General features: G+C 29.4%; 1 protein-coding gene across 1 annotated transcript; it reads right to left on the reverse strand.

Moving 5' to 3' along the window:
• Positions 1-783: 783 nt before the first annotated feature.
• On the reverse strand, positions 784-15,271 carry LOC142320012 (transmembrane protein 231). The gene is made up of 5 exons (XM_075357692.1): positions 15,139-15,271; positions 11,063-11,229; positions 6,785-6,913; positions 1,290-1,500; positions 784-1,049 (listed from the first exon to the last, which is right to left on the reverse strand). The coding sequence occupies exons 1-5, from the start codon at positions 15,269-15,271 to the stop codon at positions 784-786; spliced, it is 906 nt and encodes a 301-aa protein (XP_075213807.1).
• Positions 15,272-15,418: the final 147 nt, after the last annotated feature.

Raw genomic sequence — 15,418 nt, forward strand, 5'->3', positions numbered from 1 at the left:
AAAACTAGATAATCAGATAATCATTTAACATTTAGGATCACTACTTTTTTCTTATTTCCTTAGAGCATTAGTATCAAAAAAATAATTGAATATAACAGTAATGTATGTGTCTAGCCTTTTTCATAACACTGCCTCTCACATTCTTTTTTTTTCTATTTTGAGTTACTTGTCATTACTAAGTTCTTGGTGTTATATGATCTGTATTACATACTATTATATATTAATCTTATCATAACTTTATTAAACTTGTTGTCTACTGCGTTATAATAAATGTAAATGCCTATGATGACCATGCCAAAATATACGATAAGCTTATATGTACAGAATTTATGCAACCTTATATGATAAGCTTGCCGTATTTATGAAACCGTTTCTTTTGCTTCATCATCAGTTATAACACATTACAATCTTTGCATGTAAACCCAACAGCTGTCATGAACTGATAATGAATCCATGAATTCAAAAAGAATGTTTATATAAACAGATAACTTAATTTAAATAAAAAATTCCTTACATTTTAGTAATATTCTGGTCTAATTATTAGTGTGGTTTTTATTAATTATTAGTCTTAATATATACCTGCTATAAGGCTTAAAAGTATGTAACCTTTATAATATTGATGAAGTTAAAAATCTTGAAATTACAAATAAAAATAAAAAAGTAATCATCTCTGGTCCAAGGAAGTGGAATTCTACCTAGTCTCAATTATTAGACTTCTACACATACATATACATACATACACATATAAACTATTTCTAGACCTATTGATTGCGATCGAATAATTCAACTGATCTTTTGCCATTGTACATCTTTCTTTGTATGTATAATATGATTACTAAAAATAAATCTCTTAATTTCCCGAAATAAAAGTATAAATGGAAATAATACTGGAAAATATTGCATCCATGCCCATTTAATTTCTTGCCAAAAACCAGGTTTATACATCACTGTCACACTAGGGTAACTTATTTGTGCTGATACTATAAATGGATCTATAGCTGCTCTTCCATACGACCACACTGAATAACTATTTACCAGATGGGTGCTCACTGCAACAGATCAATACATATTTAATTGGTATTGCTATTTAAGTTATTAAGTTCTTATTGTGTAATTGAATGTTACATTTCAGTCTGAGATCCAATTGGTTTTTTGCTTTTATGAGACTTAAGAGTAATCAAAACTTTTCTAAATATAACATTAGCAAAAATTCTACAATAGAGCAAAAATCACTACCGTACTTTAAACAACTATTTGAATATAGGCAGTATGTTAAAATGAAAGATTACCATTTCTGGCGGCATAATCTTTTAATATATCTCGAATATTAAAATTCTTTGAGTGAAAAATAGACTTCTTATAAAATGTGTTGTGAAATTTTGTATGCAGTGGGAATTTCTGTAGCAGTTGAAGATCTGCAGCATAATCAAATCTAGAACCTGGTACACTTGTCATTTGTTGAATTACTCCTAAACTTTCCATCTCCAAATAACAGTGTCCCTGAAATGACAAAAAAAATTAATTATATTCCTAATGGTATAAAACATTTCTATCAATATATTTATGTTTATTGACACATTAAATTTATATATACAACTTCTTTATTTGTGCTCAAGCTAAAGAGGTTATTACTACCTAAACAGTTTAAAATCAACTACAGTACACCTTACTTTCAGAAAGGATATCTAAATTAAGCTTCTGAAGAAGCATAAAGCTTAGAGTGAAAATTTTCTGAGACAAGTAAATTATTTATAATTTTCATCTTAAAATAAACTGTGCTATTTAAAGTACACTACATTATAAAGCATATAAATGTGGCAGTACATGAAAACATTTTACCAAAGTGTACACATGACACATTTCACACTTACACGATGTAATGGTATTATTAAATGTAATGTAACTGTTGAAAATAATGTAAAGTAAAATAAAAAAAATAAAGTGAACTGGCTCTCTGAAGAGCTTGAATCCGAGCAAAAGCTAATTCAGACTCAAGAGAAAATCTTATAGTTCTTATATTAAATATAGTACACTGTAGTTAATTTAAAAGATGTTCTACATTTTTAACAACAGATTTATATATATATATACTTTTTATTTTTTTTGAAAAAAATACTTTTTTCAGCCAATCCACCAAGTAGACATTAAAGAAACATTCTTACTTTTCCCCCTTTACATTAGAGCACTTTCGGGCATAAGCCCATTCTCAGTAATGTTTTCTGATTTATCTTCACTTATATTTATACATATAACTACTATTCAACACCTTTACACCTTGGTTACTTTTTATAACTTGGTTATTCATTAAAATATAAGAAATTTTAAACATTTACAGAACGTACAATTGTTTCGTCAAAAATGTTTTTAAAAATGTAAAAACATCTACTAAAATTTAAAATTAAAATTTTTATTAAAATTTATTTAAAATTTCTTTCAATATGTTGTTTTATGTAATGTTAATACAGTACTGTGTTAAATATACAGTGTTGAATAGTAGTTATATGTGTGAATTTAAATGAAGATAAATCAGAAAACATTACTAAGGTTGGGCTTATGCCCAAAAGCATTCTAATGTAAAGGAAATAAAGTAAAAAAAGCTAAGAATATTTCTTTAATTCTGTACTTTGCGGATTGGCTAAAAATAATTTTTTTTAATATATATACATATATATATATATATTCTTCACACCCTTTAAAAATTCATCAGTAACTGTTACTTGGACTCAGCTCTTGTTTTTTCATTCTTAATATTTTAATTTATTTCTTTACAAACTTATTATTACACCCACTATGGCTTGGTATAAAAAATTTGTTTAAATTCGTAGCCTAATTGTGTTTCACTATTGTGTGTATTCTGTTTAATTCAATGTTTGCATTAATATTTACTTTTATATTTCAAAACTTTATTGGTCAGTTATTACACTGGTCAATATGATTTTTGTCTCATGAGTACCAATAGATGTACATAATGTAGTTCTTCATCCTGTTTTCAAATATGTATTCAGTATTTTTCCATCACCCACAGTTTTTTGTTATTTTTTTTTTTTTTAATATTTAAAAATGTTAGGCCATCCAAATATGGCCTAAATGCGATCACTTATTCCTGAACAGAAAATGTAAAACATGACCAATTGTTAGGCTTGCCATATGTCCAGGATTAGCCCAGACAGTGCTTGTGTTTTAGTGTTGTCCGGGGTTGCAAAAATGTCTAGGGTTTGAGAATTTTATGATGGTGAGGATTTTTTTAAATTTTAGACCTATATCTTCGAAATCGGGTTTTTAAACATTCTCTTACAGCTGTGCATCTCTCAGTCGACCTTGGAGCAAGTGCCTTGGAGCGTCGATTTTGATGGAGGTGTGGCTATCAGTCTCGTCACAACTTTTTACTTAGGCATTTGGCAACAAAACAGGAGCAATATTTTTATGTTGTTTTCGTGTGGGAAGTAACGCGTCTACACGTTTTTCATCATTTTATCTATTCGTTTTTTATAATTCTAGTATTTAATAATTAAAGTTGTGGAGAAACAGTTTTGATAAAGTTGGTAAATTTCAGTGGATAAATTTACAAACTGAAATTGCCTGTTCTGATTTAGAAGCGACTGCAAAAGTTGTTAATGAAATTATAAAAAATTCCTAAAATATTGATGACTTATTTGATGAACGTACATTGTTGAACCAGGTAATACAAAATCAAAGGATAAGTTGTGGTTCAAGTTCTGAAAAAATACCAGATACTATTGAAGAGAAGTGAAAAGCAATTTTTAAGATGTTTCAAAAGATTGATATTTCATGTTGCAATATTTCTAAAATGGTTAAATTTGTGATATCTTTGCCTGGGGTATCAGCTCCAGTTGAGAGTTTTTTCAATTGCGGGGAGCATTTGGTCTGCAGAAAGGGGTAGACTTTCAGTATCTACCGTTAAACATCTGCTAAATTTTAAAATTAATTCAGAACTTTCTTGCTATGAATTTTATGATGTAATTAAAATAAACAAACCATTTCTAAAAAAAGTCTTGTCTAGTGAAAAATACGACTAAATAAATAAAGTTTAATGTTTTAGTAAATTGTTAAGACTTTTAAGTTATTTCAAAAATATGTCCTGGGTTGGACCCAAAAAAATATGATTAAGCCTACCCCCCAGATTGTGTAAAACTAAAAATGTGTATCTTCCCCCGTTACATATCAAACTAGGATTAATGAAGAATTTCATTAAGGCCATGGACAATACTCGTGGTTTCATGTACTTGAAACAGAAGTTTCCTAAAGTAGTGATGCAAAAATTAATGAAGCAATATTTATGTGGCCACAAATACGATCACTAATGTGTGATAAAAAATTTGAGGAACTATTAAATCCACCAGAGAAAGCACCTTAGCAAGCATTCAAAAATGTTACTCTGAGTTTTTTTGGAAAATCGAAAGGCGGAAAATTACCGTGATATTGTCAACGGTCTTATAATATCTTATAACAATTTTGGGTTGTAATATGTCTTTAAAAGTACACTTCCTGCACTCGCACCCAGATTTCATCCCAGAAAATCTTGGCATAGTTAGCGTTGAGCACAGGGAACACTTTCATAAGGAGATTTCAGCTATGGAAAAGAGGTATCAAGGCAAACGTAATCCTAATATGCTAGCCGATTATTATTGGACCATCGAGAGGGATGCTCCACAGGCTTTAAAGTAAGAAAGGTTATCTCTAAAGTCAAGACCGTTTCATTGCAAAAAGGTTTATTCTGAAAACTTTATAAATAGTTTTTATTTTTCTTACATTACATACCTTATGCTACTTCTCTATATAATCGCCACATGAATTAATATTAAGACATTTATCGTAGCGATACACTAGCTTCAATATACCCTCGTTGTATTATTCTGCTGCTAGTCCATTTAGCCACTGATTAACAGCATTTTTAAGTTCATCGCACATGCGAATTACTTACCACTCAAAAAATGTTCAATTTCCCAAACAAATGCTAATCAGAAGGAGCTAAGTCCGGACTATGTAGTGGGTGGTCGTAAATTTCCCATTCAAATGTTCTCGGTAAATCACGTGTTGGACCCGCAACATGTGGACGTGCATTGTCGTGCAGCAGGACGACGCCATTGATCAGCCGCCCACATCGTTTTTTTTTAATAACGTGCCGTAACTTTTACGACTTTTGCAGTAGGCTTCTCATTTATAGTTGTTCCACGTGGCACGAAATCAATCAGCAGTATGTCAAACCAATCCCAAAAGACTGTGGCCATCAGTTTGCATCTGAGTGGCTGTGGCATGACCTTTGTTGGTCTGGTTGGTGATTGAGGATGACGCCATTTGCTTTCTCTGTGCATTTGTTTTCTCTGTGGCTTGTAACACGAAATCAATGTTTCACCGCCGGTAAAAATTGAATTAGGGAACTCAAACCTTTCACAACATTTTCGAACGTTTCTTTCATTCATTACATTATCACCGTACGCAGCAACCAACTACCTGTGAATTTCAGCCGGCTTAACGTTTTGATGGTTTAATAAACTTATAATTCTTCGTATTTCACAGTCTGCAGTATCAATTTCATAATGTTCCTATTCATTTCATAACGTAATAACTCACACGTAATCAAAGATACTACAACGCAACAACTTACAAACAACAATGCAGTGTGAACATTACTAGCGTGGCCAAGAACGACACAGGTTCACCCGGCTTAAGGAGAGAAATTTCTCAGTGGTCTTTACTTTAGAGATATCCCTTGTATATAGTTAAAACTGAAAGTGAATGTTCATTCTAAAATGAAAAAAGAATTACCTTTACTAAACATATCATTTTATCTACCTTTTTTTAAAGGGGGGTAGAAATTTATAACTAAAAATTGGATTGAACCAATCTGGATTAAATTTGGTAAATAACTGTTATTATGAAATAAATATAGTGACTTAAAACAGAATAAGCCAGAATGGATAGAAGATTTGCTACTAGAATTGCTACTTTGTTTTGGAGAAGTGAGTCTGAACAAGTTGCATAGACCATGATGTAAAATGTAAGAAACTGGAAAAGTGCTGTCATATTTTAACAATAAGTTTTATCATTAAATATCAAACCCACAAATAACAGACTTACTCAAAGTGTAAAAAATAACTGGTATATTTTTTAAATTATTAGAAAGTCAGGTGAAGTTTATTAGATAAAGATAAATTCAGATCCAGAAATTGTATGAGAACAATGAAGGTCTCTTTCCCACCAAGATTAATCTTAGAAGGTTAGTTAGAGAACTGCAGTGACCTGTATGGTATTTGTAGATCTTGTGTTTGTGAAGGGATTTCATGGTGTGAAATGAAATAAAAGTTTTAAAATTTTAAATAAAACTGGATTGAAATGTAGAAAAAGAACACTTACTTAGAGTAGTAATGCCTAAAATAATAGATAAACCAGAAAGGAAAGAAATAGAAGCTTTTGAAATGTGACCAGAAAACATTAAAAGGATTGAAAAGTACAAAATGAAAATTTTTAGTCAAATTGCACTGGTAAAATTTTTTAAGTTGTATTAATATATTCAAGCGGTGTTTTTTTGGTGTGGTTGAAAAATGCTTCAGCGTTATCACCTGGACATGAAATATTTGTTAATAAACAGATTGTGTTCAGAGTAAAAAAAATAAGAGAAGACAAAGAGACAAATATTAAACTACATAAAGAGAAAAATTTAGTTCATAGAACATGTAATTTGAAATTAAAAGAAAATTTGGCACAAAAAATAATGGATAATTTTAATAAAAGTCAAATAACTGCCAACAAAAAATTAACTTACATACAGTCTGTAATCAAATAACAATATTAAAGTAATTCCATAAACATTTTCATTGTTTTCTAGCAGTGCTTCAAGCTCAAAATGCAATATGTCATTATATCCGTCTCTGTTATAATCTTCCTCTCTGACCTAATAAAAACAAAATAATTTTAATAATTATACTTTTTATAGTATAGAGTTACTAACATGTTACATATACTAGTTGTTGAACTAGTTTATACTAAACGTGTGTTTACAAATGTCTAGCTTATATAAAATAACCATAATCATTCTAATTATTGAGATCTACTTCACAACTTCTTCACTATTGTACATTTAAAAATATCCTTTAACTTAGCATTAGGTGCTCATTTTAGTAATGTAACAGAAAGTTGAATTTCAGCTAATAACATTAACCTAAAATTATTGATCACAGTAAGACAGACACACTGATATTAGGGTTGCATCTTAGATGAAATAGCAATCTGTAAAGCTAACAAAAAACTTTCTCTACTATATTTATGAGTAAAAGTAAATAAATATAAATCTTTACTTGCTCTTCGTATACATCAAAATATGCTTCAGAAAATTTTTTTGTTGCTACTCTATTGACAGGTTGATATTTAACAACGTTCAGTAGCGGGATATGCACATTTCAGTAATACTTGATGAAGGAACTTCCTAATAACAAAATGGTTTTTTATAACATATTTCCAAATATTAAAGAAATAGATAATTTTTAAATTGTGTTTCATCATGCTCATTAATGGACTAAGAACACTGATAGAAAAAAAAAATCATTTTTAATGTTTCTCTAAGCTTTTTTGCGTACATAACAGATCTAAATACAATTTTTCTATCACCTTGGTTTTAAATAAATTATGCTTCAAAAAAAATTTAGGGAAAATATAAATAATATCTGTAAAGTTTTGTATTGCCATAGCTGTGTTAGAATGTTTTCACTGATGCTTTTCTTTTATAAATAGCCTCAGGCACATCCCGAATTAAGGTCCAAAAGTAATCAGCTAGCATGTTAGTATTCCATTTCCCTTTATAGCGGCTTTCCATCACCGAAATATCTTGGTTGAAACGTTCACCGTGTTTGTCACTTACATCTTCGAGGTTGTCTGGGAAAAAATCCAGATGTGAGTGGAGGAAATGTATTTTCAAAGACATATTACATTTAATATTTCTGTATGAAGTAAGAAATTGATTAACAATTTTGTGATAATTGTCAGATTTTTGTTTGCAGAGAAAACTTTTGCAAATGTCTTTAAATGAATCCGAAGCTGCACTTTCTACATTATTTAACATTGAGTTAAATATGTAATCTTTGACCAACTCTCTTATTTGAGGACTAACAAATATTCCTTCTTTAATTTTTCCTTCACTTACACTCGGAAATTTCTGCCTGATCTACAAAAATTTGGGACTATCCTTCTTCATTGCTTTTACAAATTTTTCATTAGTCTTAGCTTGATATGGAGAGAGGGTAAAAATATTTTTTTGGGTTCAACTAAGGGCTCATGAATAGTATTTTTCCCATTGGAAGTTAAGTTATCTCATTTCTTCCACTTTTTTGTAACATAATTTTTACCCCTAGCTTGGCTGTCCCATTCGCAAAGAAAGCACATGTACTTAGTACAGCCTAACTGCATGCCTAACAAAATAGCTATAACTTTCAAATCACCACATATGTTTCGGCTATGTTTTTTATAATTTATTTTTTCAAGAACGTCTTTCATCACATCATATGTCTCTTTCAATTAATACTATAAGCGATTGATATGGAAGAATATTTGTCAGCGTTGTGTAGTAGAACCACTTTTAAACTATACTTGGATAAATCTACAAAAAGGTGTCAGTCCTCAGGTTTATGAACTTGTCCGAAGTGCAACATAAGCTCATCAATATTTGTGTAATAAACTAAATTATTTTCATCAATAAAATACTGTAAAAGTTCTTTTTTTGGCTTCGAAAGCCTGAAATTTTTGTATTTTTTTGAAGTAAATTCCAACCTTGCAGTCTTGATCCCAACAGTTCAGCTTGAGTTTTTTGATAAATTTAAATCCCTATCCAAGTCATTTAATCACTTGTGATATAAGATGTGGCTTATTGGAGGATAATACAAAATCATTGTCTTCTTCAATATTGCTGATTCATCACTGCTTTTGAAACATACATTCATAAGTGGCTCAGGATCTGGAATAATTTCATTGTGAGGTAGAGGCTTGATTGCAGATTGCAATGAAGGATATTTTACAGTATGTTTAGATTTTTTTTAAATTCTGGACATACTTTTTAAACAAGAGTAACAATTGGTTAAATGATCCTTTGGTTCAAGCCAAACTATAGGTAAAACAAATGGCAAAGCAAATTTTTCAAAAATGGTGAGTGATAGGAAGATTCTGAGTTCATATTCATTTTCAGCATCAAAAAACAATTTCATGTTAGGAAACAAAAATTATGTTTATCAGTTTAATTTTTTAATTAATACTTTTACTTAGAAGAATTTCACTTCATAAAACATCAGATTAATTTTTAATATCCATTTCCTACTTGAATAATTAATTATTGAGTAGATAATTAATTTTTACATGTTAAACAATAACTGGCTTAACTTTTAATATTTTAGGTAATTTCTTCAATACTTCTTCCTTTGCTTTATATAACAGCTTATAACTCTAATCAGTCCAACCTATACACTCACTAGGTAACTACACAGTTATAAAGGTAAGATTAGTTTTCCTTTCATTAAAATATATTTAAATGAAATAACCCATTTTTTGATGTTAGAATGAGTCTTTTCATGTTTAATAATGTAAATATCATTTCATTTCCATATACTCATTCCAATTGTAATCATATGTAAACATATTACTTTGCATTGAATCACTAAACTCATAGAAGTAATACATTTATTTTCTTATTAAGTAAAAATGTTTTATTGTTTTGTTCTTCAGGTTTCTGTTTCAGTAGTTACCACATTCAAAGTAATCTTATGGAAATAACATTTTAAAATTATTAAATTATTCTTTTTAAAAATTTTGGAATGCTTTCTTCCAAAATACCTTTCTAAGCTAAATAGGTACATCTTTGCCAGCTAAGTAGGAAACCCCAGAATATGTAATCTAATTATTTAATCTACATAAATTTATCACTACTACTTTTGTCAAATTTTATGGTAAACAAAAAATATGAAAAATTTTATAGAGTTCAAGTGAGCTGAGATCTTGGTTTCTGCACTATGCATAAAAATTTCATGTCAGGATTAATGAGTTTTTATGTCTTGTTTCCTTGAGGATTTGAGTGATTTGATTTTTTTGTGTGCATTGTTTGTATATTGAACAATCTATTAGTCCATTACCATTTGACAAATATAAAAATAGAATTAAGTTTATATTTACAAAAACAAGTGAATATAAAAGTATTTTTTTTAATTAAATAATTTATAATACTTGGAATTTTTATTACAAGTGGAATATTGTATAAGAAAATAGGAGTTATAATGTAAAGGAAAAATTCAGTGTTTACTGTAGAATTGTAATAATATTTGCTATTTTTACTATTCCTGATGTATTCCTGTTTTTTTACTCTCTCATCTAGGTAGTAATATAGCTCTAGAAGGTTAAGTATTGCAATCGGTCCAGTTTGGGCATTTGCGGTTTCCACCATGTTTTGACACCTAAGGAACCCAAAAAACTGGATGGAAATTTTCTGGATATTAATGTTCATATGTACATGTGTGTATTCAGTGTTGGCCTCTAAATCACCTTATATCTCCAGAACTACTGAACCAATTTTGATCAAACTTGTTCAGATTACTTCTGTATATGGGGCATTGATGCCATAAAATTTTCAACTTAAAAGATAAAGGGGGTGAAGCTGTAGAAGCAAAGTCACCCTGAAACTCAATCGCCACCAGTCTGTCAACTGTACAATCAAAATTTGTTCTATGTAAGTTGTGAAATTAGATTAGTTTAGTTTGTGCTGACTTAACTCGCCACTATAGTACAGTACTCGCCGCTATACCAGTGCGAGTTAAATAAGGTATGCGCACGCGCTTTAATTGGAATCATTGAATTAAATAAATGAAAAAATATATTTAAATAAAATGATAAATATTTTAAATTTAGTAATGTGTGTAAGCCATGCATCATAAACAACCCACAGTGGTAGGACCTTCCCGGAATGCGGATTTAGCCGGGTGATGGAAAGACCTATAACTGTGTTGCTTACTTTTTTAAATATATTACTTTACAATAACATTAATGAAAATAAAAGTAGAGATAATCATACCTTAATTATTGGACAGCTATTTTTATCTTTATATAAATTATTTAGATATGGAAAAGTTGAGCATATTATTAGTGAATCAAGACTTTCTGTTTGTAATATAAATAGGTATTCATATTTAAAGTGGACGTCTGGTTTCTCTTGATATGTTGCTGTTTTCATCCAAAATCCTTTACAAAAAAAAACATACTCATACAATTTGTATTAACTATTATTTAGAGAAAGATGTAGTTATTATTTTAACCGATTGCATGCTCATGTTTCATTGAACAACATTTGACACTCTATTTAAATGCAGGATCTTGTGTTTATTTGCAATTCTTCAAATGACAACTTGTTACAATAATTTTAATTTCAAACTAGGTGATATTATTAAATTTTTACTTTGTTTTGCTGTCTCAATTTTTTTAACAACTGAAGTATAAACTGCACTGATTTGAATCATTTACAATAAAAAATGCAGTATAGAGATTATAAAAATTCTAACTTTCATGCTACTGATCTTAATCGTGCTAATGACCATAGTTGTTGATGCCTGCTATTTAAAAAAAAAAAATTGTCTTAATGATGAAAACTTACAGAAATAATTCAAGTTTCATTTGTGTAATAATAAAATTAATGAGCTTAAACATGGAATCACCCTAGATGTTGATGTGGTCATTATCTTCTGCCTCCCATCCTGGCGATGTTGAAATGCAATAAGAAACATATTGTATTCTCTGGCATAGATTAGTAAAATCTATGATTAGTAAAACATTTATAAACATTCCCTGAACAAAGTAGATCTGTGTAAACACCAGAGTTGTTGTAATTAACTCTGTGAAACTGTAAATGTAAACAAATTAAAATATCCAGTCTGACAAGACTTTGAATCAGCTAATCCACTTCAGTTAGAAGTCAAATGGTAATTTATTGCAGTCTGAAATTGTGAACTCCAAAGAAAATCATTCAATAATCTTAGCTTTAGTGACAGTGAATCTTATAATAGTTAGTAAACGAATCTATCCAAAATATTCTCTACAAATTTTTAATTTCTGCCCTTAATTTTTCAGTAAATTGATTGAAAGGATAAATTTTACATGTTTGTTTTGTCATGCCAGTGCATACAATCTTATCAATTGCATATGAATTGCACACATATGATTTGAATGCAAATTTTTTTTAAAACTTAATATCTTATTATTCTATGAAATCACAGTTTATTTTAGGCATGAGTTACTAAGTAACATGTTATAATCTATGTTATTATCTATATCTTATGATTTGGACATTATCACAGGAATTTTTTTTTTTTTTGCTGATGTAGTCAGTTTTTATATTGGCAGAAAACTAGAAGAGAAGTATCTCATATCTTCTTAGCAATAATATATTCAGTGTTGTTCACTAAATTATTCATGAATGTACAGGCCAGCATTTTTTAACTATCAAAAGATTGTTTTCAATTTGATAGCTGATTTTTATGTATTTTTGAGCACTGAATTCAGATAAGACTTCAATTTTTTTTCCATCACAAGGATTTTTCATAAAAAGGATTTAATTTCTGTTTTTAAATATGAAAACCAATGTTTAAATAAATTTAGAATTTATTTACAAGTAATATAAAAACAAAATTACTTTAAACTATCTTTAAAACTAATGAAAACACACCATATAATGCTATTTATGTTCTTACAAGTCCTTATAAAATCTTTTTCTTTTTTGTTTTGATGCTTTTTCTTCTGTAGTCTACCAGCAGATCATCCCTTTTTTAGATCAGCAGTAATCAGCTAATTTTGGTGGAATTTTTCTCCCCGCTTCTCAGTTACTGCATAAAGATTTTTGGCAAAGTAGTTGAGGTGCGAATTTAGAAATTGCACCTTTAGGCCCATTTTACAGTCTAAATTTGTTAATATTTCTAACATCTTGTACAATATTTTTATAATCTGCATATTTTTTGTTGCCAAGAAACTTTGTAACTGTAAACTTGAAGGCTTTCCAAGCTTGTTTTTCTGCTTCCTCTATGTTGGATTCAAATATTTCATCTTTCCTAAGCTTTATTAAATCCAACTCAACAAAAACACCCTTCTTTGTCTTTGTTTCTGATAAACTTGACTGCAAAGATACTTGAAATACTCTCCACCTTTTTATAATGCCTTCACAAATTGCTTCATTAACACTAGTTTAATATGTAACATAGGAAGCTAAACTTTGCTTGACTCTACTAAACTTTCTCTTTCAATGTTTTTCATACCAACTTTTAAAGTTTGTTTTTTTGGCCATTCTTTTTATTATAGTGTTGCTTTCTATGACAATGATTCCACTTGCATAAAAAACACAGATATTTGTTATAACCACTTTGATGTCAAAGTAACAAAGGAATTAGGTTTAAATCGCCACAAATTGTCCACCTTGATCCTTTTCCTTAAATATTTAAGTTTAATTAAATGCAACTTAAGATTTTCGTAACACTATCAAATGAATAGAATACTCCTCTGGTAAAGAAGCGTACTTATTTTCATTGTGCAGAACTGCCTTAAGACTCCTTTTTAAACAAATCAATTAACAGATCCCATTCAGAAACCTTATAGTCAATGTGGAATTGTTCCATGAGTTCAGATAAATCATTACAGTAAACTAATGTATCTTCTTGAGAAGAATATTGAACAAAGTCTTTTTCTTTGCACCTAAACCAGTAAAGAGTAGTGCCAGGAGTTAAAAATTTTTTTCCTTCAACCTTGAGCCTAAAAGTTCAGCAGAGTCCTTGTTATGGTTATGGTTAGAACATATCACTGATTGAAGGTTTGGATGAAAAAAGTCCTTTCTGTTATTTTTAATTGAATTCCTGTATTATAACTGAACAAAAGTAACAATCATCACTGTGATTGGTTGGTTTTCTTCAAACACTCCAAAGCAGAAAGACTTTTTTTTGTAACATTGGTGAAGCTCTTTAATATATATTGAACAAACCTCATGAGGAGCTCAATATTTGTCTTGGTCTCCTAATTTCACATCAAAATAAACTTTTCTATGAATTCTGTCATTTTTCTTTGTTGTTTTTTGACAATAAAGTAATCTGACAATAAAGCATTCACTAGCTTGTAATAATAGTGCAATTTGGTGAAAGTTTATTTAAATTTTGGCTCTTTATAATAGTTATCTAACTTGTGGAATGGAATGAAATATGAGCAAAACATGATTTTAATACTCCCTAAACAAAACCAATAAAAAATAAACCATTGACAACACACATCCATCCTTGCATATCGCATATTATGCTTAAGTTTCACTGTCTCCCACATTCAGTAACTAACTAATCAGAATAACTTATTTACTTAATCAATCACAAGTACGAGTAGGATTAACCAATCAAAAAGCCACTACTTCAAACCAATCACAATTGGAAAAGGAACTGACCATTATTAGAAATAAAATTCTAACCAATTATAATCCCTATTTTTTAACCAATCATAAGGTATGAATAAAATATACCAATTGGAATATAACAAATTTTGGCCAATAAAATTTATACCATTTCTGAATCCTGATTTTAATATAAATTGCTCGCCTAATGTCGTAACATAGTGTTAATAATATAGAAAGCCTTTGGATGAGGATATAATTTAAATAAATGACATGAAGGAAGTAAAATGGTTTCAACTTATTTTTAATACTTAAGTTACATAATTAAGTACATAGTGTTTATTCTTTTTACTTTTCTTTCTCAGAGTTAGATATCCTTTGAAAATGACAATGAATGCTGGTACTTAACTTTCTTAATGTTATTGTTTATAGGCAGGTTGGATCTTTACTTTTTCCACTGTTCATTTAATCTACTGAACGGTAATCAGTTTTAGCTGAAAACAATTTGGAAAAATTTGACTATCCAGTACTCTACAAAATAAAACCAAATACTGACCTTTCTACTGAAAAAAGCATTTTCAATATAAAACACTTAAAATGTACAGAATTAAAAAAAAAACGTTTGTACAGTACTTTGAGATTGGTTTTTTTTCTTTATATTGGTTTCTTTTTCATACACTCGCGCGCGCGCAAACACACACATTCTCACACGCATAGAGAGAAAGAACAAAATAACCTACCATGACTTTTATATGTAAACATCAATGGGAATAGCAGTGTTAAAATGGTAGTGAAGAAAACAAATATTGTTCCCTTTGAGCAGAATCTACTGTTATATCTATACATTACACATTCTGAAAATATTTCGTACATATTTTTTGTGAAAAATTCGTATTATTTTTAACAACTTTCAATCAACAACGTAACAAACGGTGAGAAGCCAGCGGCATAATTTGTTTGAGATTTGAAGAATGTTGCTATAGCAACGGCGATAGTAAAACCATCTACCGTCATTTTATT

The sequence above is a fragment of the Lycorma delicatula genome, chromosome 2 (genome assembly GCF_047948215.1).
Source record: "Lycorma delicatula isolate Av1 chromosome 2, ASM4794821v1, whole genome shotgun sequence".
In the NCBI taxonomy this organism is placed as follows: Eukaryota; Metazoa; Arthropoda; class Insecta; order Hemiptera; family Fulgoridae; genus Lycorma; species Lycorma delicatula.